This window comes from Sus scrofa, chromosome 1 (genome assembly GCF_000003025.6).
Source record: "Sus scrofa isolate TJ Tabasco breed Duroc chromosome 1, Sscrofa11.1, whole genome shotgun sequence".
Lineage (NCBI taxonomy): Eukaryota > Metazoa > Chordata > Mammalia > Artiodactyla > Suidae > Sus > Sus scrofa.
In genome coordinates, this window is record NC_010443.5 from 32953164 (window position 1) to 32968360 (window position 15197).

The 15197-nt window shown below is 37.6% G+C and overlaps 1 protein-coding gene across 3 annotated transcripts in view; it reads right to left on the minus strand.

Annotated features, from left to right (window-relative positions):
* Positions 5618 to 15197, minus strand: part of TMEM200A (transmembrane protein 200A) — a 74327-nt gene continuing 64747 nt past the window's right edge. For all 3 annotated transcript variants that reach the window (XM_001927883.6, XM_021088355.1, XM_013992565.2), the window contains exon 2: positions 5618 to 11956. In XM_001927883.6, coding sequence (XP_001927918.3) covers positions 10465 to 11940 — 1476 coding nt within the window. In that variant the 5' untranslated portion in view covers positions 11941 to 11956 and the 3' untranslated portion in view covers positions 5618 to 10464. The remainder of the gene's footprint in view (positions 11957 to 15197) is intronic.

Below are 15197 nucleotides of genomic sequence, written 5' to 3' on the forward strand. Positions count from 1 at the left end.
CTTAACTTGGATATTTGCATCTTAAATTTTCCCACTCTTCTGGTATCTGCTGTTAGCTCACTGGTATAAAATTTCATTAAGAGTAAGTTTCTATTTCAGGTTTACATCTATGAAATGAAGGTAATTTGCATGCTCAGGCAATGTTAGAATTCCTGGGAGACTGGAGAATGAGGAAAAAGTGCTGTATCAGTCACAAGACCTTGGTAAATGGATTGTAACCTGCGATTTTCTAGAAACACTAGTCTGCAGATGATAATTTTGATATATAAATTCATGAAATGGAAATATTATGTACACCTGGATAACTGCTTTGTTGATGAAATGGAAATAACTGCTTTGTTTCGAATAGGACCCAGACCTTAAAATTAAAAGGCAAGTATATTGGACATAAAGATAATATGAAGTTAATGTTTCAAAAAGGCAATTGACCAACTCTAAAAGAGTTGAATTGATTTTGCATTACACAAATAGATTTTCTTTTTTTAAATTTTTTTTTATGGCTCACCTGCAGCATATGGTAATTCCTGGGCCAGGGAGTGAATCTGAGCCACAGCTGTGACCTATGCCACAGCTGTGGCAACACTGGCTCCTTTAATCCATCGTGTGGTGTTGGGGATGGAACCCTCATCTCCACAGCAGCCTGAGCCACTGCAGTTGGATTTCTAACCCACTGTGCCATAGAAGGAACTCCACAAAATAGTTTTCCTATCCTCTATGTTTTTAAAAAGATATACACAGCTTTTGAAATCACTTTATTCATTCTAGGATCAAATGACCAAGAGCACCACTGGATTAATTCCTTCTTTACCTTCCAGCAATTGGTTTATAGGTCAGTCCATGCCTTGTAGTCCGGTGAAACTTAAAATGTTATAACCAGCCACATATGTTCTCCCTTTCTTGTCATAGAGTCCTTTGCAAACTGACCCATAAACATAGGACAATGAAATACAGACTGTATTTTCCACTGTGAAAAAAAAGTACCTTAATTCCATCAATAACCCCTGGGAGCCTAATATGTGTCAGCACTGTGCAAGACTCTGAAGCATTCTGATGGGTAAAGTTTGAAGTCTAGAAGAATAGAACTATTGAGAAAAGAGTCTACAAAGACTGGGTGAAAAATCAATTCCAGACTTCCCTCAATTTTCCAGTATATGGATCAGTGACACCTGAATTGACAATAAGCTCCATTCTGACCAAGAGTCAACTCTTGGTGGACTATGGCAACCAGAGTGAGAGAAGAAAAATAACAAATATAAAATGCATACTCTGAAATATCCCCATTGTAGCACGTTCTCAGATTTTCTCCCTTTGCTTCCAATGTAAACCCATGGCAGTGTTACTATGAAATGACAGAATGGTCAACACCTCTCCTTTAACTCATCACCCAGGGGACAAAATCATCACACCCTGTTAACAAAAGTAGTAGTGAAAAATGTAAATAAATTTTAAAAGTTGAAAGAGAAGAGCATGAATAACACAGAGATTAAATGCTAAATAAGTAAATATGTGAGAGCAGGCACACTTGTAGGAATAGACCCTTTGGGTATAACTTTATAAACATACAATAATTGTGTATCAGAATTTCTTAGTGTATCATTGCCAGAACTCTAGAGTAAGAAAAGAATGGCTTGTATGAAATTTACTTTGTAAGCTGCTGGACAGCTTGTCAGCTAATATAAAACACAATGTAGTGTTCACACACCAAAGAGAATATATTTTACTTAGATTACTTCATAAGATAATTTTTTTCCCTGTCTCTTAAGCAATAATGATCATGCTAGACTGTAAGGGAGAATTATTTATAGCCTATATTGAATATGATCCATGTTCTAAATGTCCTCCATATTTTTTATTCATATATATTTTATTTGACCCTCTTAAGGCTCTGAAACAGTAATAGACTATAATAGTCAACTCATAAAATGCAAGAGCCTTTGAAAGATATTTCCTTAACTCAACTAACTGGCTGGAAAGTTAATTTGACTGCTCAGGTTATTAACATTGTAAATGATAACACAAGGTAACACATTTGGAATTTGGAGATGCTTTAGGGAAAAATATATACCTAATAAATACAGAAAATATCTGAGGGCAGAAAAAAAGGGATTTCATTTTTAAGATAATAATCTCTGAACAGCTCTGAGCTATTGATGACTCATTAGTGGACAACCTCAAATTAATGATTAATTCTCTAACCCTGAGGGCAATTGATTCAAATAAGCTGGATAGTAAACACTGTACATGCCTACTAAAATATATTTTAAATCAACTAAGAATATTGTTTCACTGCTTCAGTGATTAAAAATTATAAGCTTGGTTTTGTTCCAAAATTAAGTATAAATGGAATACCCTTGGCTGTGCATGGGTTTTCAAAAAGCAGAAAAAAAATATGCCATTCTCTCCTATCTCTATTCCCTAAATCCCTCACTTCTTCCATCCCTCCTCGTCTTCCTGCTTTCCTTCTAGTATGTGTGGTTTATTGAATATGGATGCAAAGGACTCATTTTAGTTCCACAGATCTTGCTAAAGATAATATAATGGCTCACAGGGGCATAATGGCATAATTTTCATGGCAGAGTTACATAGTTAAACCATCAAACACAGGAAATCAATGTATAAAATAAGTACTGAAAATTCTCATTCTAAATTCTATGGCTTCTCTCCTATCGTTCCCTAGTACATCACCACCCCCATCAACCCTACACACACCTCTGTATGTGATGAAACAGTCAAACTATTTTCTGCCTGAAATGTTAGATACTTTTCTCTTTACCAGTCCTAATGAACCCAAAATCTATTCATCGGATTTCGAATGTATGGTTTTTAAAAAACATTTTTTAAAAAGCACAGTTTGATTTTTTTAGTTTTAATTAAAGTGTGGCTGATTTACAGTGTTCCTCCTATTTCTGCTGTACAGTAAAGTCACCTAGTCATACATATATATATATATTCTTTTTTTTTTTCATATTATCTTCCATCACGTTCTAACCTGAGAAGTTGGACATAGTTTCCCTGTGCTGTACAGTAGGACTCCATTACTTATCCATCTTAAATATGGAATCTAAAATATGGCTCAAATGATTCTACCTACAAAACAGAAGCATAATTTGATTTTAACTGGTGTGGACACTGGGAATCAACAGTCCTGGATTCAAATCTTGATTTTGCCATGAACTTATGTGTCACCCTGGGTGTCGGTGCCCATGTCCTTATTGCTTCTTAATTTCAGGTTGGATGTTTCTATTAAAAAGGATTCTATCTTTTGTGCCACGAATATTGTGACCTTGTCTAGATTATAAACCATCATATTATAAATAAAAGCTCTACATTTTGCTTAGAATACACATGCTCCTGGAGACACAGTCTACACCATGTGGTGATTAAAAAAATAAATAAATAAAAACTAGAGTTAGAGAGTTATTACAAACCTTAAATGGTGAATTAATAGAGGAGACAAAAATGAAAGTAATTTTCTTAATCATGTCTGTGATAAAGCAAGTTCTGAATTAACAGGTAGTAAAGGGAAAGGATAAGAGGAGAACACAGAAGCTTAAGGTTATGGGAAAAACAAACGAGGTGAGAATGACAAGATCCTATGTGTAGAGATGTATCATCTTTATGACTTATTTTCTCTTTTCTTATATTGTCAGCAATAGAACAAACACAAATGTAAATAAGTTTATTAAGGATGTGTGTCAAGAATAGGAATTAACCTGCTAACAGGTTGAGGGACCTCATATTGTCATGTTAATGAGTCCTATCCTTGGGCAGGTCTGATTTTTATTTTTACTATTATTTTTAAATATTTTAAAATTGAAATATAGTTGATATACAACATTGTATTAGTTCTGGGTGCACAAATTCAGTTTTTTTTTTTCAGATGCTTTTCCATTATAGGTTATCACAAGATATTCAGTATAGTTCCCTGTGCAACACAGTCCTTGTTGTTTATTTTATATATAATAGTGTGTATCTGTTAATCCCTAATTTATAATAACTTCCTAATTTATACCCCTCCCCGCTTTCCACATTTTCCCTTTGGTAACCCTACGCTTGTTTTCTATGCTTGTGAGTCTGTTTCTCTCTTGCAAATAAATTCGTTTATTAGATTCCACACCCAAGTCATATCATATAACGTTTGTCTTTCTCTTTCTGACTTTCTTCACTTAATATGATAAGCTCCAGGTCCATCCATGTTGCTGAAAATGACAATATTTCATTCTTTAATTTTTAAGTTACCTCAGGATGACATCAGCTATCGAGTAAAAGACACTTCAGTTAAGTGGGCCTTTTTTTCCCTGGTGCCATCATCCTGGGATAAAGAGCATATAGAGAGAAACCAACTGAGTTACTTTTGTTTTTGTTTGTTTGTTTTGTTTTTTGTCTTTTTAGGGACAAACCCACGGCACATGGAGGTTCCCAGGCGAGGGGTCCAATTCGAGCTGTACCTCTGGCTTATGCCAGAGCCACAGCAATGTGGGATCTGAGCCGCATCTGCGACCCACACCACAGCTCACAGCAACGCCAGATCCTTAACCCACTGAGCAAGGCCAGGGATTGAACCTGAGTCCTCATGGATGCTAATCAGGTTTGTTAACCACCAAGCCACGACGGGAACTCCCTGTATTACTTTAGCTTGAATTGATTTCACAAAGGACTTAAATCATGAGATGGGGATCCAATATCAAGCTTATATACCCTGTTATTGATATAATGTCTAAAACAGGATTGCTTATAAGGTGGGGGAAGGCTAACAGGGCAATTCATTGACAGTAAGAGACCGAAGAGTCTATGTTTGGCTCTTATAGTTCGTGCCTAGAGAACAAGCGATTAAGATCTTTGAATAATCTAAACATCATAGTTATATACCACTGGGCAGATCAACATTTAGTATTTAAAGTGCTTAAATAAAGTTTTAGTAAACTGATGGATTTTTCAAGAATTTATTTACTTCTTTTAGTTATTCATGGGGTGTTTCCGTAAGGATTAAAAATACGTTAAATTACGCTAAAACAAGTAGCTAAAACCATCTTCATCTAGTAAATTGTTAAATGCTGGCACGATACCATTTTGATACAAAGTTGTGCTAAAAATGCTTTTCTGTTTACCGATTTTTACTGATAACCACCGTTTCCTCTAAAATTCTGTAGATAGAAACACTTCATTTGAGCCAGAAAATTTTATAACTGATGGAAGCTCTTAAACCATCTATAGGGTTTTCTACTTTTTTGTGTATCAAAATCAATATTTCCTGCTTCAAGGAAGCTCTACTGCTTTTGTTTAAATTGTTATATTATCAGTGCTAATGCACATCTAAAATTGATCACCCAGAATTCCCATCGTGGCTCAGCAGAAATGAATCTGATTAGTAATCACGAGAACACAGATTCGATCCCTGGCCTTGCTCAGTGGGTTAGGGATCCAGCGTTGGTGTTGCCATGAACTGTGATGTAGGTCACAGATGCGGCTCAGATCCAGCATTGCCGTGGCTATGGCATAAGCCAGAGGTACAGTTCTGATTCGACCCCTAGCCTGGGAATTCCCATATGCTGTGGGTGCAGCCCTAAAAAGACAAAATAAATAAATAAATTAATTAATTAAAATAAAATTGATCATCCATTCTGCTTTGGGCTACCTGCCATCACCTGGTGTAGACACCCTTGACTCTGCTTCTAAGTCTGCTGACTACTGACTGGCTCACTGTTCTGAAGCAGCTTATCTTGTTTGAGGCAAATATTAAACCCTTATGGCTGCTGTAACAAATTACACAAAACTAGTGGATTAAAAGTACCTGTATTTATTCTCTTACAATTCTAGAAGCCCCGAGTCCATTTTCACCAAGCTAAAGTCAAGGTGTCAGCAAGGCTGGTTCTGATAAAGACCCTGAGGGCAGAATCCATTTCCTTGCTTTTTTCAGCTTCTAGAGCTTCCTTTCTTGCATTTCTTGGCTCATGGCCTCTCAGAGCCAGGACCTTAGCATCTTCCATTCTTTCCCTGCTTTGGTTGCATCATCTTCTCCTTGTAGTCAAATCTTCAGAAGCCTCCTTCTTATACAGACCTTTGTGATTGCATTGGGCCCACCTGCATAATCTAATCTAATCTCCCCCATTTTAGGATCCTAAACTTAGAGTTGAAAGTCCATTTGCCATGTGGGACATGGACATTTCAGAGGGCCTTTATTCACCCTACTACAAGAGGTATATATGTAGGGTGAGGACAGGGTAAAAGTTGAAAAGCTCTTAGGTGAAGCTTTTAGAGAGTGATACCTCACATAAATTGAGTGTTCACGATGTGCCCACGGTGGCACCATCCTGGACCCTCTGTGAGCATCAGACCATTTAATCTATGGCCATGGACCTTCATCCCAGGGCACCAAGAACCCCAGGTGTTTAGAGTTAGAAAGGACTTTATGTTGTTAATTCATCTCACATCACGCTTGAGGAACAAATCTCAAATTTAAGAAATTAATTAAAATTGAATGAATTAAAATTGGAGAGATTAAGTGATTTATTCAAGGCTACACAGCTGCGGTGGCAAAGTCATTGGGGGCATACTCTGCTCTTTGCACCTAATCCAGGCTAAGACCCCTCGGCTTTCCCACTTCTCAAGGGCACACCTCATGTTATGAGCACATTCTCAAACTCATATATCTAAATCCTAACCTACTGTACCTCAGAATGCAACCATATTAAATTAACTTGTAAAAGTTAATTAAGGTGAAATAAGGCCTCTAAGGTGGGGCTTGAATCCAACACGGTCATAAGATGACAATGACACATGTGGTCATAAGATGACAATGACACACCAGAGGCACAAAAAGAGTGGCCTTCTGCAAGCCAAAGAGACAGGCCTCAGGACAAGCCAAACACTTTGATCTTGGACTTCAGACTTGTTAGAAAATAAATAAATTTTTATTGTCTAAGCCACCCAATCCATGATATTTTGTATGGCAGCCTGAGCGAGAGAGTCCATATACTCCAAGGAGTCCATAGGCCTTAGAACTCTAAAGGACTAGAGGCAGCCAGTTCATGCTCCAGATTCCTGGGATTTCCCAGAAGAAGAAACGGAGTTTATAAGCAATTTGAAATATTTATAAAAGCCTAAGGGAAATGCACAAATAAATCATAACTAAAATTCTAGGTTTCATTGCTTTGGGGTAGAATTGCATAGTCAATATGGCAACATCAGATATTTCATATTCATCTGAAGCTCTACTTAGCAACACATGTCTTAGATTAATTTAAAATTAGAAATTTACTTATATTTCATAAAGTTGATTTGTCTTGTAAGTAAAAAAAAACCAGGCTTTTGGACAGAAAGGAGGCCGAAGAAAAATCACTGCTTCCAGCCCCCAATTCATTTATTTAAATCTTCCAAGATCCATGCTGTTTAATCCTCTTCAAATTGCTAGAGCTCTTTCAGGGGTGAACTGAGAAATTATATGGCTTTAGTCATTTGTCACATCAGGGGTGTTAGAGCCTTTGTTTTCAAATCTGGGAGTATCACTGACATTTGCTAAAATGCTATGTATCTGGTTATTTTCCTGAAAGTCAATGAAATTTTAAGTGAAAATGATCCCAAGTGTATTAGTCAGGGTCCTCCAGAAACTAAACTAATGGGATACAGACAGATAGATATGTATTATGAAGGACTGGCTCTCCTGATTGTGAAACTGAGAAGTTCTACAATCTGTCTACAAGTCAGAGAGGCCCAAGACAGCAGGTGGTGTTGTTCTAGCCCACATCCAAGGTCTAAAAACCAAGGGAGCCAATGGTCTAGGTCCCGGTCTGAGTCCAAAGACATAAGGACCAGGAGCACTGACCTCCTAGGGCAGGACAGGTTGGATGCACCAACTCAAGGAGAGAGAGAGAGCGAATCCTTCTTCTGCCTTTTTATCCTTTTCAGGCCTTCCATGAACTGTCATGTCCATCCGCATCAGTGAGGGCAATTTCGTTTCCTCAGTCTACCAATTCTTTTTTTTTTTTTTTTTTAAGCTGTGTATTTTTTCTTTTTTTTTAATTTTTTATTGTTATTTCCCCAATACAATTTTTTTCTATTGTACAGCATGTTGACCCAGTGACACATACATGTGTACATTCTTTTTTCTCACATTATCGTGCTCCATCATAAGTGACTAGACAGAGTTCCCAGTGCTACATGGCAGGATCTCATTGCTAATCCATTCCGAAGGCAATAGTTGCATCTATTAACCCCAAGCTCCCAATCCATCCCACTCCCTCCCCCTTGGCAACCACAAGTCTATTCTCCAAGTCCATGATTTTCTTTTCTGTGGAAAGATTCATTTGTGCCATATACTCAGTCTACCAGTTCAAATGCTGGTCTCTTCATGAGATACCCTCACAGACACACCTAGAAATCTGGACATTCCTTAGCTCAGTTGACCTGACACATAAAAATTAACCATCACATCAAAATAACAAAATATGAAAATAGCTTAATTCAATAGGTAGATGGACATAGCTCTTTAACCTAATAGAAGCAAAATAAAAAAGCTGCTGTACCCAGTGCATATGTTAGAGTATCAAGCACCTTCCATAGAACACATATGAAAGTTTGAAAAACAGCACTTCCAGCAGAAATGTATTTTATTCAAAAAATAAAAGCAACTATAGGAAGAACACAAACTTGTATTAAGACTGGAGATTTATTCAATGCTTTATCATAAAACATTAAGCCCACTCGATTACAATACACGGGCTTAATGTTCTAACAAGTAATACTGTGCCTCAATCCAGGGAAGCTTTTGATGCCAATACAAGGTGGAACTGCGGGGAGCTACAAATACAAAGGTATCTTCCTTCTCCTTTTCCACAACAACTGCAATACTGATGTTCAGAAATGTTCAGGCATTGGGAAAAACCTGTAAAATTTCCTGAGTATTCCATTAAATATTTTTTTAATTAGATTACCTTATTGAAAAACAGGAAAAATTCTGGTGGAAAATCCATTTTCATAGTTATTCTCTTTGATAACTGAGAGCCACCATCCTAAGTATTTATTACACCATAAGAAAGTCTTTGGAGTTGTCATAAGGCTTTCTAGCACAAGGTAAATTTCAAGGCAATGTATCAAGGACTAAATTTTCTACAACGACCAACTGAGTGATATGTGCAGATGAAAGAAATGTCAAGGTTCACTGATTCTTTTCCGAATAACAGGATCTAAAAACTATCGGGGGAGAAACAAAGATGTGGGAATTAGTGGATATAAGATAATTACAGAGATGACTAGAAGAAGTTACTTAAAACTAGTTAGCATTAACTAGCATATAATATATTTTCATTCATTAGTCAATATTTTCTTCATATACATAATTATTTCAAGATAGTACTTCTAAACACTAAATTGTTTCTTTCATGTTTCTAGTCAGTTGCAAAGAAATTCCCATCCTCAATATCTAAAGTTACAGCTACTAGCATTTTGATATTTACCCCTAAGAATATCTGGCATTCTCAGCCATTGCTCTTGAATACATGGTTTCTTATAAAATATCACTAAAATAGAACTGGTATTGAAAAAGATACCTGGAGTTCCCATTGTGGCTCAGTGGAAACGAATCTGACTAGCATCTATGAGGACGCAGGTTCGATCCATGGCCTTGTTCAGTAGGTTAAGGATCTGGCATTGCCGTGAGCTGTGGTGTAGGTAGCAGACACGGCACAGATGCCCCGCTGCTGAGGCTGTGGTGTAGCATGGCAGCTGTAGCTCTGATTCGACCCCTAGCCTGGGAACCTCCATGTGCCGTGGGTGCAGCCCTAGAAAGACAAAAGAAAAGAAAAGAAAAGAAAAGAAAAGAAAAGAAAAGAAAAGAAAAGAAAAGAAAAGAAAAAAGATAACACCTACTTAGAGCTCAGGGCCCTAGACACAACCAACTTAACCATTTAGTTCACATAGAACTAAACTAATTTTACCAATTCACGTTTTCTAGCTTGCACAAAAGCTAGATCTTTTCCCTTTTAAATAATTTAACCAATACTATATAAAAACAATTATTCAGAAAATCACACCTAGGATTTACATTCACAATCATTTAGAAATCTACGTTGAGTTTTGGGCCCGAATTTGGTACTTCTCATCCACACCTTGGTACCCTGCCTTTTCCAAACTGGACATTTCGTTCTATGAATATGACCATCAATGAAAGAACTTTAAAGTAAAGAAAAGGAACTTTAATTTGGATGGAAGTATTTTGTATTCATATTAACAAAAGAAAAAGTGCTTTCTAAGGAATGGAAAAAACAAAATCATATGTGATAATATAAAGTACTGCAGTCATAAGTAACCCAAAGATATAACCATCTCCATTACAGAATTTAAGCAGCCAGGCCTAATACACTACAAATTATTTGATTAAAAAGGCTTATAACCAAGGCTTTAACAAGGAAACACTGGTGAAAATAGGTTTAAAATATACAGCCTTGTAAAATAATAAATTTTTCAACATTAAAACCTTGTTTCAGAAGTTCCCCGCTTCAAGTTGTTACTCAAAAACTCATCATGTTCAAAACTCAAATTATTGTGAGATCTTGAAATCATAAGAAGCTTCTCCTTATTGGTAAAGTCTTTCTTGACGGCAGCTTGGGGCACAAGCAGCCTCTCCACTGGGTCCTCTTTGTTCTCTAGTTTCATATACCCTTTGCTGTTGCTTCGATCCAACCGAGGCCAACTTGGATGTTTCCGCTGTTCTGCTTGAACAGTTAGGGTGGAAGGACCTCGGTCTAAGTCTAAGGATTTTGAGTGGGACGAGAGCAAATGCAAGGATGTGTTGGACCCAAACTGTCTTCTAGCAGCCCCAGGAGACAAGAGCTGTCCAGCCCCAGGTCCAAGGGCCACAGAGGACTTGTACTGACTTGACAATGACTCACCAATGGAATTATTCCTTGGAAGAATCATACTGACTGGCTGGAAGGGCTGACTGCTATTGGGTAGGGGGAGCATCAGGGAGTCCATTGACAAATTCCTTGACCTACTTTTAAGGGTATCAGCATCCTCAGTGATGTTGTCTATACTGGGCTCATCAATAACACAGTTATTAAGTTTGATCACAGGCAATGTAAAAGCACTGATGGATGATGACACAATTGACTTGGTTTCACATTTCTTAGGGCCACTGGACTTATCCTCAGCTGTCTTGGAAGGAGGTGGATAGAGGCCACACACAGAGGCAGAGTTGTCAGAGAGCAAAGGTGGTATAAGATGCCCCAAACTCTTACTTTCATTTATCACAAGCTCATCTTCCTCAACAGAACTGTCCATCCGAAAACTGCTCCTAAAACCTGAAAAAGAAGCAATGGTGTTAGCTGCCAGTCTCGAGGCACAGGAGTTCCCATTCTGTTTTACTTCTGTTTCTCCCATTAAACCAGTGTAGATGCCGTTCATATGCTTTTGCTCCTTGATTCTTAGCGTGTGGATATCAATGACTGTGGAATAGATATCCCTCATGTGTATGATTTTGGTTTCTTTGTCACGATTCTCATGAAGAATGGCATTAGCACAAATGAAAATGAAAATGCCAATCCCCATTGTGAAAGGGCCAAGCATTTTCATCTTATCGGAATGCAAATGCTGCTCAAAGAAGCGAACCACCACACCGCCTTGGTTCCGGATGACCTCAGTTTCGTTTGTTGACAACGTTGTCTCAGCATCAATAAAATGTTCTTTCTGGGGCCAATATCCAAGGACTGCCATTGCAATTCCTACAATGGAGATAAGTACTCCTAAAATGAGAAAAAAACCAGATGGGGAATAAAGCCGGATTTTGCCTCGAACAACCACAACATCGGCCCGTGGTCGACGTCTGACTGGTTTCTTTTCCTGGGCAGCAGGTGATGGGCTGAGGTTGACATGATGCTGTGATCTGGCAGAGTCTTGCCTTTTCAAGGCAGCCAGGCCAGTTATTACTCCACCAGTTGCTATCATAGCTCAGCCTTTTATTCTGAAAAGAGGAGAAAAAGGTGACAATGTAAGTCCATTCTGAGGTATGTTCATCATTTCAGCCATTGCTTACATATTTTTGTTGTTGTGGTTCATATACTGCAATGGGGCAGATGAATATCTTTTTAATTGACGTAGTTTGGGTAGAAGTTTTGTTTATCAACTAAAGTAAAATTCTGGAGATTTTTTTTGCTGAATTAATATTTCTATTAATAATGAAATGTGAGCTCAAAGTATATTTTACTTAATTTTATCATTTGTTACATAAAACAGTTCCCTGGTCACAAGACACACATATTCCCTCCCTCCCTCTCTCTTTCTCTTTCTCTCTCTCTCTCTCTCACATACACACTATTTGTTATTTTAAAGAAATAGAAAGATCCAGAAAACTTACTAGGCACCAAACGCTATATTTATAGACAGAATATATTCCAGCAACTCACAGTTCTAAGGCCACTCTTGTGAAAGTCACCAGTGAAGTCTTAACTATCACATTTCATTCTCCTGCTCAATTCTCATCTTCCCTTCTTCTCTGTTTCCATGATATTTCTTGATGCCCTCCTTTCTCGAAACTCTTTTGTCCAGCTTTTTATCTAATCTTCCGGCTCTTCCCTGACCTCACTGACTATTTCAATTCTGGCTCATCTTCCCTCACCTAAAAGTAGACCTCTCCCTAAGTCCTGTCCTTGGTCATCTTCTCTTGGCATTCAGCTTCCTCCTACCCCTCTACCATTGCCTTTAGGCTAATGAGTTCCAAGTCTCTATTTCAAACCACAGCCTGAGTTTCGATTTCACATTTCCAAGTCTCCACTGGGGAACTTATATACATACACTCATGCTCCACCAGCAAAGGTGAACTCACTTTTTACCAGTATTACTTGACTTGTCTGACTTTTTCAGCGTTCTCAGTTCTCAGGCTTGACTCCTCATAGTTCTCTTTAACTCCTCCCTTCTTCCTTCATTTTACAACCAAGCTCTAAACCTTAGAAATGTTCATGAAAGAATGTCTCTCAGTTCCATCCCTTCATTCCAATTCTGCTCCTCCCAGCCTAGTGCAGTTCTTATTAATTCTTACCATTTATTACCATTATAATAACTTTCCAACCAGTCTTCCAAATTCCATTTCTCTTCCTCCACAATCAAGCTTACATGCTGAGGGCGGATTAATTATCCTAATACAGACCTCCAAAGAACTTTGTTTAAAAACTGGAAGTATGGATAAAATATTTCTCACTACCTGCCAAAGTTTTAATTGGGGATTTCAACCCTTGGAATTTAGCTTTATCTCTGCTTGCTTTCATTTACATAAAACCAAAACCCAACAATATTCCCTATACTCCATACTAGACTGTTTCTGAGATTTTGTTAGTAAAATTTCATCAAACCCCCTTTTCTTCTCCCCCCATATTTCCCATATTATCACATACTCATTAAAACTAATATTCCACTTCCTTCATAAAGCCTTCTCAGAACTCACTAAGCAAATCCTACAAGAGTTCTTTCCTCAAAGCCTTTCGTCAAGTTTTCTATGGTACCACTGTACTATAATGTCTTAGTTCTTCCACTTCTTGTCGAACATCAAATTTAATTCATATTTTTATTACCAGAAACCTTTAATATAAAACACATAGCTAGTGTCACAAGATATTTGCTAAAATACTCAGTAAGAGAGTAATATTTTTCCTGAGATTTGCTGGATGACCATCATATTACTATACTAGCTTTCCTAGTTAAAAATTTGAACAAATTTAATACCAAACCAAAGCAACATTTTGTGAGTTGGTAAAATATTTGTCTTTATTTACAGTGAATAATTCTCAGGCTGCCAAATCTGACTGGTAGGAAGCAGAGGATATTTTCAGACCCACAAGGTCTCTGGCATATTTCTGAGAAGGTTTCTTCATGGCACTGAATTCTGTCGTGTAAGTTCTCCTTTTGAATTTCTATTTATAATTTCTGAATTATGTTTAAATAAGAGAGTTGTGGATGGTATCTACAGTTGTAGCTAGCTAAATTAGCTGGTGAGTAAATTTAGCCTTTGTTGGAATTATAACCTGGAATAAAATAGTTTAATGTTGGAAGAACAAACCATATTATAACCTATAGCTCTGGTCTATGGAATGTAGCCAAGTATACATCCTACAGTTTAGAACTTCTTTTTTTTAATTTTTCAAAAATTTATTTATTTTTAAAATTCTATTGGAATTCAGTTGACTTACAATGTTGTGTTAGTTTCAGGTGTACAGCAAAGCGAATCAGTTCAACATATACATATATCCATTCTTTTTCAGATTCTTTTCCCATATAGACCACCGCAGGGTCTTGAGTAGATTTCCCTGTCCTATACTGTAGGTTTTTGTTACTTATCTACCTTACATATAGTAGCATGTATATGCCAATCCCAACCTTGGCTAAAACAAAGCTTAGTGTCAACCTATGTTTTCTTGAACCAAAAACAGTTTCAGGAGTTTTGTTTTGTTTTGTTTTGTTTTAATGCTTAGATAAGATAGCAGATATCCCACTCAATTATTTCCATATGGAAGGATAAAGATTCAGCCTGAAATCCTTCTGAATTGAATGAAAGCAAAGGCAAAAGGCTTTTAAATGGTTTGAAAGCAACCACCATGAATTGCCATTCCATAGACATTCCTTGTCTTCCCCAACTTGTTAAAACATTTTCTGCTAGTGATGCCATATTCTATTCCTGAAGCTGATAGAAAAAAAAGGGGCTGGAAGAGAAAAAATCTACATATTTTGAGAAAGACAGATGAGGAGAGGAAGGTGGAAAAGAGCAGCCAGTGACCAGACTTTTGTGAGCAGGCAAAGCCAGTTAGATGAGATGGGAAGAAAAGGCAAGGGCAGACTCAAGAGTGTGAATGAATGGAGGAAAGACCCCTGGAGGAGTTTAGAAATCAAGACTAGAACGAGGGGGAAAGGGAAGGCTCACACAGCTTCTGCAGCCAGTGGACCCTGGCCTGGCAGACAAGGGCACCAAGATGCCCAAGGATTAGCGAGCTCAGGTTGGGAGCCAATGTTCTTAATTCAATTCAAGACAATTCGACACTAAGTGAGCCTCTTTTAGGACTCGGGGCCCCACACTTACCGTGAGTCGGGAAAGTAAAAGAGCACAAACTCAGTCACTGCTCCAAAGAGCTTGAAAGCTAACCAAGAGCCTGAAATAGCTACATAAAACAGAATGCAGTAACCCCTAGAATAAAAGTTTCAATCAGGGAAGACCTTGA